Source organism: Prinia subflava, chromosome 1 (assembly GCF_021018805.1).
Source record: "Prinia subflava isolate CZ2003 ecotype Zambia chromosome 1, Cam_Psub_1.2, whole genome shotgun sequence".
Lineage (NCBI taxonomy): Eukaryota > Metazoa > Chordata > Aves > Passeriformes > Cisticolidae > Prinia > Prinia subflava.
The window spans coordinates 99,374,712-99,389,059 of NC_086247.1; the positions used below are offsets into that span (position 1 = coordinate 99,374,712).

At 36.6% G+C, this 14,348-nt stretch overlaps 1 protein-coding gene across 2 annotated transcripts in view; it reads right to left on the reverse strand.

The window, feature by feature from the left end:
- Positions 1 to 740: 740 nt before the first annotated feature.
- The window catches only part of VPS41 (VPS41 subunit of HOPS complex), a 111,127-nt gene continuing 97,519 nt past the window's right edge, over positions 741 to 14,348 (reverse strand). For both annotated transcript variants that reach the window (XM_063405127.1, XM_063405120.1), the window contains exons 25-29: positions 13,424 to 13,560; positions 5,016 to 5,115; positions 4,187 to 4,231; positions 2,675 to 2,754; positions 741 to 1,105 (exon numbers count right to left, since the gene is read on the reverse strand). In XM_063405127.1, coding sequence (XP_063261197.1) covers positions 1,025 to 1,105; positions 2,675 to 2,754; positions 4,187 to 4,231; positions 5,016 to 5,115; positions 13,424 to 13,560 — 443 coding nt within the window. In that variant the 3' untranslated portion in view covers positions 741 to 1,024. The remainder of the gene's footprint in view (positions 1,106 to 2,674; positions 2,755 to 4,186; positions 4,232 to 5,015; positions 5,116 to 13,423; positions 13,561 to 14,348) is intronic.

Genomic DNA, 14,348 nt, shown 5'->3' on the forward strand with positions numbered 1-14,348 from the left:
TTATTAAAAAGCAGAAAAATAACTTGGGAGTTTTGATTACTTTTCTTAAGGAAAAGATGCTTATATTGAATTTAGTCAGCATAAATTATAAACAGATTACATTACTGTGAAGACATTGTGAAAGATCACTTCTTTGGATCAACCAACTAGAACAAATGAAAATGAAAAATATGGTTTTGTTAACATCCAGCTGACTTATTTAACTTAGCTGTGAAATTGCTAAGGCCAAAAGAAACTTCTGAAGATCTTACCTTTGAAATGTCAGATATACTTTTTCCCTTGCACTTAAATGAAACCATACACTTCAACCACACATAAAATAAGCATAAAGATGTACTGCTGACATTTAAAATAAAGTTTCTGGATGAGTTGAAAATGCTCATCTTAAACTATTGCATTGTGAAGATGAATTGAGAAATTAACCAGTTTCTAATGAACTATGAATGTGTAAGCAAGGCAAATTGCCGATGTATGGAATTCACAGTTAACAAATTTGTTAACTGAAGATATGAGCTGGCACACAGACAACTTCAAGTTCTGAAACAATTCCACTGAAAGGAGTCAGACTCCTATGGGTCTCAAGGTAAACAGGGCCCTAGTAGAATAAATCAGGATTGAAGTAGTCTGGTGAGCTAATTCATGGCAATACATTTTTCTTTACAATATCCAACCATAAACCTGATGTGGATCCAAACTTTAAAGCACATTAACTGATAGCAAACACAAATCTCTACATGGCGTGGTTTTTTTCTTCCCATTTTATTTTTTTTCTGTTCCAGAATGAAGTAACAAGCTGAGCAAAGGAACCATGACATATGAATTGCATAACAAAGACTTACCAGAGAAAGACTTTCACATTTTCTCATTACCCAAAATATTCAATAAACAGGATAAATTACAGGAATCACTTTTAAATCACAATCAAATCTACATACAGAAATGATGTCTAATGGAAAAATACAGTGGCTCTGCATGGTTCTAACAGATTTGGTGTCACTGACTGACATGGAGATCTAAGCCACTGCTATTTCTTCATCTCCAGGACTGCACTTCCTGGCCCCCGGTGCTTGGCACTGCATATATTGCAGAACTGAACAGAAGATACCTAAATCAAAAAAGAAAACAGGAATCTCTCAGAGAAATGTAGCCACATCAGAATGTGTGAAGATGAATGAAAAGTGCTAATGCCCTTCTCAACATTACTGCTCACAGTCAGGCTGTTCCCAATCAACATAGTCATGGATAGGTGAGGGAAGACAATATTGAAAAACATAGTAAGGCAGGCTGTTCTGGAGTCAGAGGGCAACTGAGCACTCACTCCAAGGGTATTATTATCACCTGCCAGAAGAGGTCAAACGTCAAATTTCCTCCACACCAAAAATGAAAAGTACACAGTGAAAAGCATCACTGATTATCTTCATATATAAAGATGAGAGTAAAGTCACTTGGTCAGCTCTAATAATCACTGGATACCTTAGTCATAGCTCTGTCTTTGGGTAGTGCTCCACTGATTTCCAACAATTGAGATCAAAGCCCAAATATTGTCATTTGACATCAAAGATGTGTTTATTGTTACTCTGTGTTTAGCTCTGTGTGCATTTTGTGCGTGCACTATTTTCCTTTCAGTACGTCACCAATAACCAAATATCAGTAACATGACTGGTCACCTAAGGTCACATAACACAGTGTAACAGGGAAAATTTGGCTCTGTTACATGCAGACACCCCTGTATTTATACATACTGTCTATGAATAAGTATCCTATAATATCAATGCAACATTTAAAAATTTCACCTAACCACTCACTTGCCCCAGAAAACTGGGAATGCGAGACAAATTTTAGATTATTTCCAACAATAAAATTTGTGGTAAATATTGAAGAAATATTTACTAGCTGTTGGGCTTTCTTGTACAAATTATCTAATATATTAAGTTTTTCATAACATATTTAAGTATACATTCTGTATCATATGGCTACAAGCACTTTGTTTGTTTACTTAAAGATTAAGTGATTCACTAAAGCTATTTTTTCACTACATGTTAATTTTCAGAGAAAGATACAGAATCTTTGACTTACATTTAATTTTCTATATGATTTTATTACCATTTCAATGATTTTGTTTCTCAATTTAAACCCTGTTATATCTAGAATATTCTGTTAACTGAACAAACAAACCAATCCCTCAAACAACTTACAAAGAAAAACATGTTTTGACCACAAGGATGATCACAAAGATATTTAAGTATTCACTCTAAAATGACTGACTTTTGTCTCCCAGGTCAGATTCATTTATTATGGTTCATTTGAGAAAATACCTTTATTCTTGTCTTTGAGTATGTTTAATTAAAGTAAAAGCTGGAGTGAAAAAGAATTAATTAAAATTTAGACAGATTGTATTCCCTGTATGTTTCAGAACTGCATTACATACTCAGATTGCAGAAAGTGATAAAATGCTGTTCAAACAGAAATTCTTTCTTTCTACACTAGATGAACTTCAGTTGCAGTATCCTTAAACTCCCTTTCCTTGGTCATATACTACTATGTGGTATCATCACAAGTTATTACTATAATCATACAATTCCTCACAGACCCATGCCCTTCTCCACAGCTGACAAAAGAAAATGTGTCACTTTATATTTGGCAAAGGTGTAGACATATTAAGCTAATTTCTTACTGTGTTAGATACGGGTAGGCACTCTCTGTGAAACATGTGTCTGCAGTGGAACACTACCACACTGAAGGACTTAGATGCATCTGGGAAACAGAAAAATAAATTCATTTCAACAGGGCAATGAAACAAATGATTTAGTGGCTACAGCAATATATGCCAACATTCTATTATACACAGAGAAACTTCAAGTAACATCTCTCAAAATTATTCTGGCTTATTCATAGAAACCATTAAGAGTTATGGTTTCAGGTAACGTGTGCCAGTGATGGAGTTACAAAACAATTTACTCCTGGTTAAATGCTGTATACCTTTCCATCAGGAATTTTTCATATCAGTATATGCTACATGCTAAATTTGGGCATGGAGAAGAGTAAACTACCACCAAATAATTCAGCTGCTTTGAAGAAAAGTTAGCAAAAAAATTCTTGCACTAGTGTGAAGAGAACCAGAACACCGAGCAGTTCTAGAGCCTGCACTGCATGCCATGATCCTGAAATTTGGCAACAAGCTGCCTAGGTGCATGATGTGGGTTTTCATTCTCACGTGAATATTTAGCCAAATTAGAACCCTAAATACAACATCCATATATTTAAAGAATAACATCTCACTTATGAGCATCATTTGCATTCTTCTTTGGCTCGTTTTTCCTCAACACACATACCTCAAAGCACTAGCACATTCAACTCTCCAAGATTTTCCTCGTCTGTATATTTCTATGTGTGATCCCAGCATAGGTGCTTTTATTTATTTATTTAAGTGAAAAATGGTAGGAACCAGATAAACTGTAAGTGGTTCTATTAGGCTATCAACACTTACAAAACAAACAAATGTCTGTACATATGCTTCGTCTTAAATATTTTTGCCTCAACAGGCCATGACAGATATTATCTTAGTACAACTACTTCTTTTTAAGACACCCAACAACTACATTGATATTTCTGGACTATAGTTGCCTTGAAGAATGTACATCTCTAAAATAACATCCTGAATTTCTAGTTTCACAACTAACTTTAGAAGGTGCTTTAAAGCTAGTCAGTTTTAAGATGTTTCAAATGTGGCACCCATGACTGAAGTCAAGAACTCTCCACCATTCCAACAAAAAATACATTCCATGAAATTTTATAATCTACAAATTCAGTGTGAAGAATCCAACAGAGGTGGACAAGATTTGGTGGCAGCAGCTTAGTTTTGTGCTTCTAATAATCTTTGAGTATACGTATGCTGATGGAATTAAAAGTTGCCTTGAATTCTATGTATTCAAAACAGAAAATAAGGAAGTCAAAGTTGAATAAGAAATAATATCTGGGTTTATTGCAACAAAAAATGTTCAGTTAGACTCCACTCCCATGTCAGAATTCAAAAGCAAGCTTTGCATCGGAGACTGAAATTTATACAGTAATCACCCAGGGAGATTACACATTTTTATGAATAAAAGCAAACAGTAGTACCTCTTAAAATACTACTAAAAACACCTTACAACCAATTTTTTTTTTTTTGTCTAGAAAAGCATCCTACCTGAAGGAAGTATTGGAGACAGACATGATTCACAGATATTCTCTTCTGAAAAACAAAACAAAAGAAAACTAAGCTTTATTAACAAACTCCATGTTTACTTTTTTTACAAAGCAAGCATGAACATACTGCTATTACAGAAAGGGAGCTTGGTCTTAAAGCATTTACTTAAGATGCCTAACAGAATCTATTAAAAATTGAAGAACAATACTGAAGTACCATTTCTAATAACAACACGATAAATATTTAGATCTGATGATGGTAGAACTGCAGGATTGAGGCTGTTTAGGATCAGTGCTGAAGAGACAAAAGCCAAAGTGATAAAAGGAGCATGGGATGGCTGTCAAGTCTGCAGCATTTTGGAGCAGAAGCTCTGGCACTCTGTCCTGTCAGCTTTTGTCTCTTGCTATTAACACTCAGCTGGTGTGAATTACAGTGCTGCTCACATGCTCATTAGCACTTTGCAAAACATTTTCAACTGTTTCTGACAACCTTCTTGTATCTTTTGCTTTGGCTGCAGATTATTACCATCTGACTGTCCATTTTGGCACTAAACAACATTTTCACCTTTACAGACAAACTGCAGGACACAATACATTACTGGCTATGCAGAGATTGACCAAGAGAAACAGCTGCATGCTGGGTCTTGTAGTTTTTGAGATACAAGTAGTTCCTTTGCAAAGTGGAAAAGCATCTAGTATCCTACTACACTCTACAGATAAGGTAAAAAAGCAGGCTTTTGGGCAGCTTCCAAAGCAGACAGTCAGGGGGTAGATAAACCAGGCAATAGTCTTTAAAACCTTGAAACTCGTCACGTTTCCTCTGTACCCACCATCCACTAGAACACCCTTCATCTGAGTTCGATGCATTTTCTTCAATAAAGAAAGAGAATCCGCAACGAGTATCTTTTTACAACCTTCCCGCAGCAAGATCTGTAGGTGCAAAGAGCATAAAGAGTGGTTGTTGAACAGATGGGCATATCAACTATCTTCACAAGTCACTACTGTGTTTCTGCTGCTAAAGTGAGTGCAAGGAATGTTTAAAACCTTTTAAGGTATTATAAAGGAGGCAAAGGAGGAACCTTTTGTTGCCATCACCTCTACCTAAATGTAAACCCCACAATAAAAAAAAAACCAAAACCCCACAAAACCAAAGCAAAAATCAGGAAATAAAATTATTTACAAAGATACTATTATCACAAATTGTGAATGTCTTTCTATGAGATGGTGTTAACAAATTACAACAGAGAGGAATTTTTACAGTGACCCTCAGAAATTATTTCCAAACCATTTCAAAATGTCATCCTGTACCTTTCCCACATTCTTCAGAAAAGATATTTGATAATCTTAAAACTTTAATAAACATTGCAATTCAAATAATATTTTGTTCAAACCTATATTCTGCTGAGGTGTCATTTAATAAGCAGTGTTAAATGTCCATGCAACTAACCAAAGGTCCCTAGTTCATTCCTCTTTAGCAAAAGTCTCAGCTCCCTTTTGACTTCTCCAGTATTTTTCATTAGACTGACATGTCATTGCCTGAAATGGTTTTGAAACACAGAAGATACAAGGGCATAAAAATTATACAGAGCCTTATTTCACAATACTTAATGGAGAAAGTATGGAAATATGACAAACCCGAGTAAGTCTTTTGGAATTTTTTCTTCCTCTCAAACTGATGTTTGGAAATTTGTTTTCCAAGACAACAATTCCTTTGGAAAGTGCTTTCCAAAGATACTCACAGTCAATTATAATGCGACCAGCCCTACTAAAAGAGAGGTATAAAGAAGCAATGTTTATGCCTTTCTTCTGATCATTTGTATTACAGGAGATATTAAGCATTCTAAGATAGTGCAAGATACAGCTAATGCAAATACCTAAGAAGAAATACAGTAATAGATTTTACAGCCAGGTTGACACTGTCCAAAACTCTACCATTTCACACACACATCCTGAAGTAATAAGGACATACTGTTAAGAATGAGACACAGATAAGACTGCAAATCTGAAGTACTTTAACAAAATTAACATTGAGTAACACTATGAGCATTTCGAATTGGGCATATCAACAGGTGAATGACACTTTTCCAGTATTAGAAACACTGAGCTTATAAAACGTTTCAGAGCACCAGCAACTGAATGCAGATCTGCAAGACAAACACTTAAATAATTAATCATTTTTATCTGTTGATAATCTCAGGAACAATCTGGCTATGTCTTTCCCTTGCCAACTTTATCCAAAGCCAACAAAGAATATAAAATTTTGTTCTAAATAAAGAAGAATGCTGCTAGGTTTGAAAAAAGTAGTTGCTAGGTTTGAAAAAAATTAAAGAAACTTTTAGAAAGGACAACCGAATGAGACCGTGTTTCAGAAAGAGTGCTTACTTGATTCAAAGTATTCTCACTCAAGAAATTGTATTCCAAAAATAATTACATAACTTGGAGGGGATGAGGTCTTGGCTATATACTAGAGTCTCTCTAAGTGCACTCAGCAGTGACAGATGAAACCTTCCCATGTTGAAGTAAAAGCAGTAAAACAAGCAGAGAGTCACAGAATATCCTGATCCATAAGAAACCCACAAGGATTATCAAAGCCAACTCTCAGCCCTGCAGAGGACAGCACCAAGAATCACATTATGTTCCTGTGAACATTGTCCAAATGTTTCTTGAACTCTTGACAGCCTTGGTGCTGTGACCATTAAAGGTGTTAAATTAAAGGTGCAGAACAGAGATACAATGCAAAGATGGAAGTGTGCCCTAGCATTTTTTAATTAAAATACAGTGTGCTAATAAAAAAAAATCATTAAAAAAAAAGCAAAATGAAGAGGGAAATAACAGACATCACTAGGTCACTGGAAAACCTCAATACTGTTTGATGTCTTAAAACCCAGGAGTAACAGAAATACCTGATAAAACATATCTTTTAAGAAATATACACTTTCTCCCATTATTTAAACACCACCAAGATCTTTCCATATCACATTTAACAACTGTTAGACCTTATTTTGCTAGAAATGGAATACAGTAGGCAGCCATTATTATGTAGAAGGAAAAATCACAATGCAGAATGTATAATGTTTACTCTCAAGATAATAAATCTCAACACTTCTGTAGAAATTGATTTGAAGACCTCAAAAATTTCATTTAATTTAAGAGTTACAGAAAGCAAAGGAAAGGGAATCAAGAGACAGGGAGCTTCATTAAAAGGAGAGAGAGATAGGTAACTGCACGCTAAGGTTAAGTTGAACAAGTTAAAACTGACATTGGGCATAGATCTGTGATGAAACCACTTTCCAAGAAGAAACGGAACTGAGGATGAAACTGTGTTTTATTTATCTTCTAAAAGCATGTAATTGTGAGCACAAGCAGGACAGTATCATCCACCTAGAGAAAGAAGTTTTAGGCAGAAATAATGCCTTTCATGAAATTATTGAAAACTGCTAAAACCAAAACAGTTACTGCAAAAAGATAAGGTTGTTTTCTGGCTATATTAGGGAACACATTAGGCATAAACCATTCCATTTGGTTAAAACAGTCTTGATTTACAAATGCCTAACATTATCTTTAAAGAAAAGCACTGCAGTATGCAGTTAATTTGAATGGGTGTACTAAAAGTTCTGAGAATAGATTCAGGCCTTGATTCATCTTAACCCACAAAGAAGTCCAAGTTTCTCAAGGTCAGTTAACCAAATTCTTTCATATAGTATCACTACCACAATTAAAAACACATTATTTCTAGTCTTTACAGCCAAAAGGCACATGTCCCCCTGTGGAAGCTGCCATGTGCCCTCTAGTGCCTCCAAAGTGTCTGAACAGCATTTTTAGTTATGTTCAGGATCATAACCTAACAATTTTTCCAGGTGCTGTTTCAAGCAGCATTAATTGGATTACCATGGGGTCCTGCTAGTTCATAAACTCTATCATGAATGGATAGTTGTGAATTCTGTGTACAGATCATTGTCTCTTACCCATCAGAGTTAACTGCAGGTTCAATCAAAGTGCAAACTAGTAAGTCAAGTAAAAAGGCTTGAGTAAAAAAGCTAATCCACAAAATTTTTACGTACTACATCTAAAATTGTTTCTGTATTTTAAAGCTAGGGAAGAAGGAGTCTTAGAATACCAACATCTTGCACAGATTCATTCTAACAAATGACATAGAAAGGGTGAAAAATGAAGCATTTCTTTCTAAAACAAGGGAGGTATTTAAGTCTCTTGCAATACCTCAAGCATTTCCTATATTTCATTTAGATACAAACCAAAGCTAAAAAGATACCTATTTTATACATTTGGAAAGCATAACAGGCTTATAATTAACTCACAAGTCTGCAAATAAGGAGATTTTACTACCAGCCTTCTCTGGAAAACATGTGATACAAAGCCTTAGAAACGTGGAGAATGGTGATTTATTTGCACTTTAAAAAAAAGCACTAGGAATGTGTAATTTCTAATAAGTAAGCAGGTTTCTCTTTAAGCCAACATGTCTAATTTATCTATAAATTCATGACAGCAACAAAGTAGATTTCAGAAGCAGTAAAAAAGCTTCAGACTACACTTTATTTGATAAATGCTCCTATTAAAATTCAAAGAGCTATAACTTTGTCCTTGTTCTCTATGTCTCCATAACTTTGTTGTTTGTTAATGTTACTGTGTATAAACACTAGAATCAGCTTTATTACAGCAGTAAATAAACTTCTATCACTACAATCAAACAGTGTCATTTGATTATATACTATGGTTTTAATACATTATCTCAAATGATGACAAAGAGAAAACACCAAAAATATTATCCTCAAGGGTGAAAAAAACAATGAAAAAATCACTAAGATTTAATCCCAATTCAAAAAAACCCCTTAAATATTTCCCTGCTTAGGGGAATAGTCAGGATTGTGCCCAGTTTTAAGCTCATGGCAGAATTGAATTTCCTGAAGTTGGAAAATAAAAATAGCTGTTCTGGAAGGCAGGTTAATAGATCCCTGCTTGTAAAGCAGAGCTGTAATGTCAGACCAAAAAGCAAATTATTAGAATTACTTGTGGGATATGGGGATTGCCTTGGGTTTTGTAATCAAAAAAAAATGTGTATTCTATTTCATCTCTAGAAAGCAGTTGGGAGATGGTTTCTTTTTTCCTTATCTCTAGTAAGTCTAGCGGGGAGGGGGGCAGATACCTTCTGATAATAGACCATCTGTTAAAATCAGGTGGGGCAGTGTTTCTCATCTGTTTCACCACTGTCCACCCTCTGGGGGGGGATATTTTCTGTTAATGGGCCATTAAGGCTCACCAGTAACACGACACATTACATCATCCCATCGTAAGATGCACCACCCAGAGGGGAGGAGCCAACCATTCCCTACCCAGATAAAATGGGGACACAGGGACCACAAGCATCCCCTTTTCCACTGGATTCTCAGAGGAAGACTGAACTCATCTCACCGCCACTGAACTTGTTTACAGGATCATTTCTACTCCAACAGAACCACATCTGTCACTCCAGGAAGACTTATTTGGACTGCTTCCAACACCCTGGCTGACAGGGTGTCACATTGTATCTCTGACTCCTTCAGGGTTTTCTAGGACTTTTGTTTGCTTGCTTGCTTGGTTTTGTGGGTTTTTTTGTGGTTTTTGTTTTGGTGTGTTGTTTGTTTTTTTTTTTTTTTTTTTGGTATTACAGGATTTTAATTTTTTTTAGTATTCCTATAAAGAACTGTTATTCCTATTCCCATATTTTTGCCTGAAGCTCGCAATTGCAAAATTGTAATAATTTGGAGGGAGGGGGTGTTACATTCTCCATTCCAAGGGAAACTCCAGATTTCCCTGACAGATACCTTTCTTTCCAAACCAAGACAGGGATATAATTGTTAAAGTTGTTAAGCCCTATGTTCACCAGAAAGTCCTGTAGGAAGGCACAGCTGCAGGCTGTTCAGCTGGAGGTCAGTTGGAGAGTCAGAGATAGTTCCGACTCATGGACAGCACACTGCAACTGAGCCAGCCAATGGGCGCTATTCTCTTGTTATGTTTTGGTTTTGTCTGGTTGAGATTAAAGATATAAAAAGGGGGATGACTTCTACAAGAAAGTGATTTCCTTCACATGCACAAGGGTGTCCATGTCTCTTTGTTCCCCAATGCTACACTTACTTGAAATCGTAGCTTAAGAAAAAAGCTGTACATGATCTTTGTTTTATTTTTGCCCAAAACAGTATCTAATTCAGCTTTAGTGCTATGTTTGGTTGGTTGGTGGTGATCATATTTCAAAAGTTAACCACAAAGCTGAGGTGAGCTTAGAGTAGCATATAGAACAGCGGCAACAGTTCATCTAGTAGGTGGCAATTTTTTAAAATGAAGCAATCAGTCTGCAATCTGCCAACATGAATTAAAAATAATGCAAGGAACAACCCATATTAAAAAAAAAATACAACGAAATTTGCATTAGTAGACCTTCTTGTTGGGTTCTCTAATGCTTACTGTGAGTCAAATCTACTTTGGCAGCCTCTCAGTTTGGTTTACTTGGTTTTGCTGGGATGGAAAGGACTGCTTTCAAAAAGATGAAGTCTGTCAAAGGCACTGCTTTTAACTTCTACCCATATTTCCCATCACACCTAAGTAAAGTTTACTTGTATGGAAACTCAAGAGTATAATAGAAAATTTGCATTTGCATGCTTACATGGGCATAAAACAATCTTATCAGGGCTTGCAAAAGGAGCCCACAATTAAACAATATAATGGCACAGTGGTAACATCTTATGGGAAGTCATCAATCTGAAAAGACCAGCACAGTTTTTGTATTAGGCAGTGACTTGCAGGTCAAGCAGCAGGTTCTCTTTTCACTTGCATTCCTCCTTCATAGATCTTAGCACAAGATCCTTTTTGCCTTTGAAAATGAGAACAATAAAACTTACATGCCTACAGAGCTGGAGTTTCAAAAAGATGAAGATATAGAAAATCCTAGCCAATGAAATTCGTATCTTTGAGGGAGTTCAAAATGTCTGGTAAGTTTCAAGCTACACATCAGGAGGTTTCTACCAAAAGCCAGAGTTGTGCCAGGCCAGAATAAAGGTCACTGACTTCTTAGCATGAACCTACACAACACATGCAGGGGTGTGATCAGGTGTCATACAAGCACACCAAAGACTAGCTTTAAAACAGCTAATGAGGCAGCAATAACAGTTCCACTAGGGATGAACTGCCCTCAGCAAGGAGAGCTGCTTAGAATTCACCCAAAGTCCCAGGCATGTCCTGAACCACACACTGAATGCAGAAACAGTCCCTCTATAAAATTTGAGCTTGCCAATTGGCTGCTTTGGTGAGTGTGCAAGACCAGCAATAAGATCTCTAAATTTCAATATAGATATACCACCTATTCATAAACAGTGAACTTCACAATGCCAGTAACACTTAAGGAACAGACTTATTTTAAACTATAACTTACATTTCTCTAATGAAATATTGCCTTTTTTTGGGCTATACTTTTTTCTATCATACAAACAAGGTAAGCACAAATTACATTAAGCTTCCTTAATTTCTATTATCACTATGTATCAGCGCGGGGCCTGACCAGTAAGAGAGACTCGGGACACAGTTCTAGGTTCAGCAGAGCAGGGCAGGAAGACCCGGGTTTATTTACAAAAACCACTTTTATACATTTCCTATGATACCTGTGGATTGGAGGATGGAATTCCCACCTCCTCACCACACTGGCCAAGCCAACTGTCAATCACCTTTCTCCTCCCAACTAGACCTATGTAAACAATGAAAGACAGATAGCAAAACATGGCCAGTGTTTACATTAACGAGCGGGAGAGACTGCACGTCTCTCCTTCAACACGAACGCTTGGCACACCAGGAAAAAACCTCATGGCAACAACTGTGAAATCTAAATTTTAGCCCTAGAGCTATCAAACTCTACTTCAAAATCAATTAATTTGAAATCCACGAATCATTTCAATGCTAACAGTAAATCATTTTAGATATCATTCTCAAGGTTAAATACATACTTTTAATCTAAAAGTAATTCTGTTAAAAGGTATTTGAAGAAAAATTATACTTCCATCCCCAAAATCTGACCCAGTGATGTCATCAGCTTTGTCTGAAGCCACACAATGTACTCTGTATATGTGTAAAGCTGAAGCTAAGCTTACAGCACTTTTTCAGTCTGCCTGCAAACACAACAAATACCACATTTTGATTTCAGGAGAATGCAGGAACAGGATGATCAGTGGTGGTACTGACAGCACCAAGATTAACATGCAACTGTTGAAATGCAGCATGGTATTTTGCTAGTATGATTTTGGAAGGATAGTAGCACCTGATGAAATCAAAACCTGAAGTAATGTTACAACATGCATTAAATGCAAACATATATCTATTTATCTGTGGAGGTTTCTTGCATATAGCAAGTGCTGGGAGATGAAGAAATGTAAAATACTTCTTTGAAATAGCCAAAGTCATCATCTGAAGTTCATATAAAAATAAAACAATGGAAAAGCCTCAGAAAGGCTTAAACCCTGTCTTGAAGGGAGATATGGGTTTTTACTGGCCTGGCAAGATAGCAGCAGTCATGACCTGTATAATAATAACTGTATAATAATGCTGGGGTAAGAACTCCCATAATCCAGTGAACAGTCCATTTTTTTTTAATGCATAAACAGCAACACATGCATAGAATGTTCTTAGTTGGAAGCAGCATTGAGTGCAACTCTTAAGTGAATGGTCCATAATATATGGAATATGGAATCGAACCCACAATCTTGGCATTATTAGAATCATGCTCTAACCAACTGATTCTGCATCACTGACACGAATTTGATTTTAAAAGTTCATCTTCCTTGAGTTAGTATAACACTTAACATATGGCTCTAACACCTGATTAATGTTTCAGTGAGGGCATGTTGCTTTCTGCCTTCATTCTGCCTCTGTAGAATTCATGTGAAACAGAATGAAATGTACTGGTCATGAAATTTTCCAATACTGGACAGTTGGGCAGTGTAAAATAGGCTGCATCACTCAAGATACTTCAAGTTGTACTTACCCACCAGGTTTATGACAGTATGGAAGACATTTAGAAGGGCTAGAAGCCATCAAGAAATCTTGGCAGATTTCCACTATTTCTGTCATAGTTTTGTATTGGTCTACAGTGTCCATGACCAATGACTGAACAAATCACAATAGCAACTTCTTGTGCTGTTCAGTGGCAAATAGGGTTTGCTATTTCTGAAGATTAGTATCCCACAAAGAATACAACATCTACCTGCAAGTTGTAGTCCTGAAGAATTTTCACTAGTGAGTCTCTCAAATTAGGAATCTCCATGCCTTCTTTAATGCGGTGGATCAAAAGAATAGGATCAACATGGGTTCCAATATTGTTCAACAAACCAGTAATAAAAGCTGTGAAAACCAAGAGGCAAAGAAATTAAGAAAAACAATACAGCAGAATACCTGATTAAAGGATACTTTGGTGACAAGCCACAAGTTTTGGATTATTCCTTGAGAGTTCTCTACTAAGTGAAAACACTAAGTCTCTTTTACAGCTTATGTATGTTTCTTGCAGCTGTATTTACTTGAATACAAGGCTTTAGGAAACTGAGGAAGATACAGTTTGGCAATTTACAGAACTTCCAGCATATTCAGCAAAGTGGTAACTCCAGCACAAACTCACAAGTAAATAATGCATTTTTGATTCAATAAAAAGAGCACTCAAGCAAACAGAGTGAGAGTTAACTACTTTATGTGGTAATTCCATTCCCAGTTCCAGGTTTAAACCCAAATTTTCAATCACCTAATCTGATTTCAGTGTGTTTCTAAACATTGGTGAGAGTGACACCATAGAAGTCTTTTGCTTTTTGAAGAGCATTGTGGGATTGCATTTTATGGAAATGGTTTGCTCTGGCTCACCCTTGGAAAATGTATGGTTTATCCCAAGTCTGTACCCCTCCCTGCAGTATCCTGTATCTGTAACCTCATTGGCTGGAGAATGTTACCGCGCCCCTTTGAACCTCTGTGATAAGAATGCTAAGGCAGAAGGCTCTGCCCCTCTTGCCCCTCTACCCCTGGAGGCCTCCTGATGCTCCCTTTTTCCCTCTCCTCCCTTCCCCCCCCTTCCCTTCCCCTCTCCCTCAGTGAATAAACCCTCACCTCATCAGCATCCCACCGGCATCTGAGTCTCCTTGCCTGCC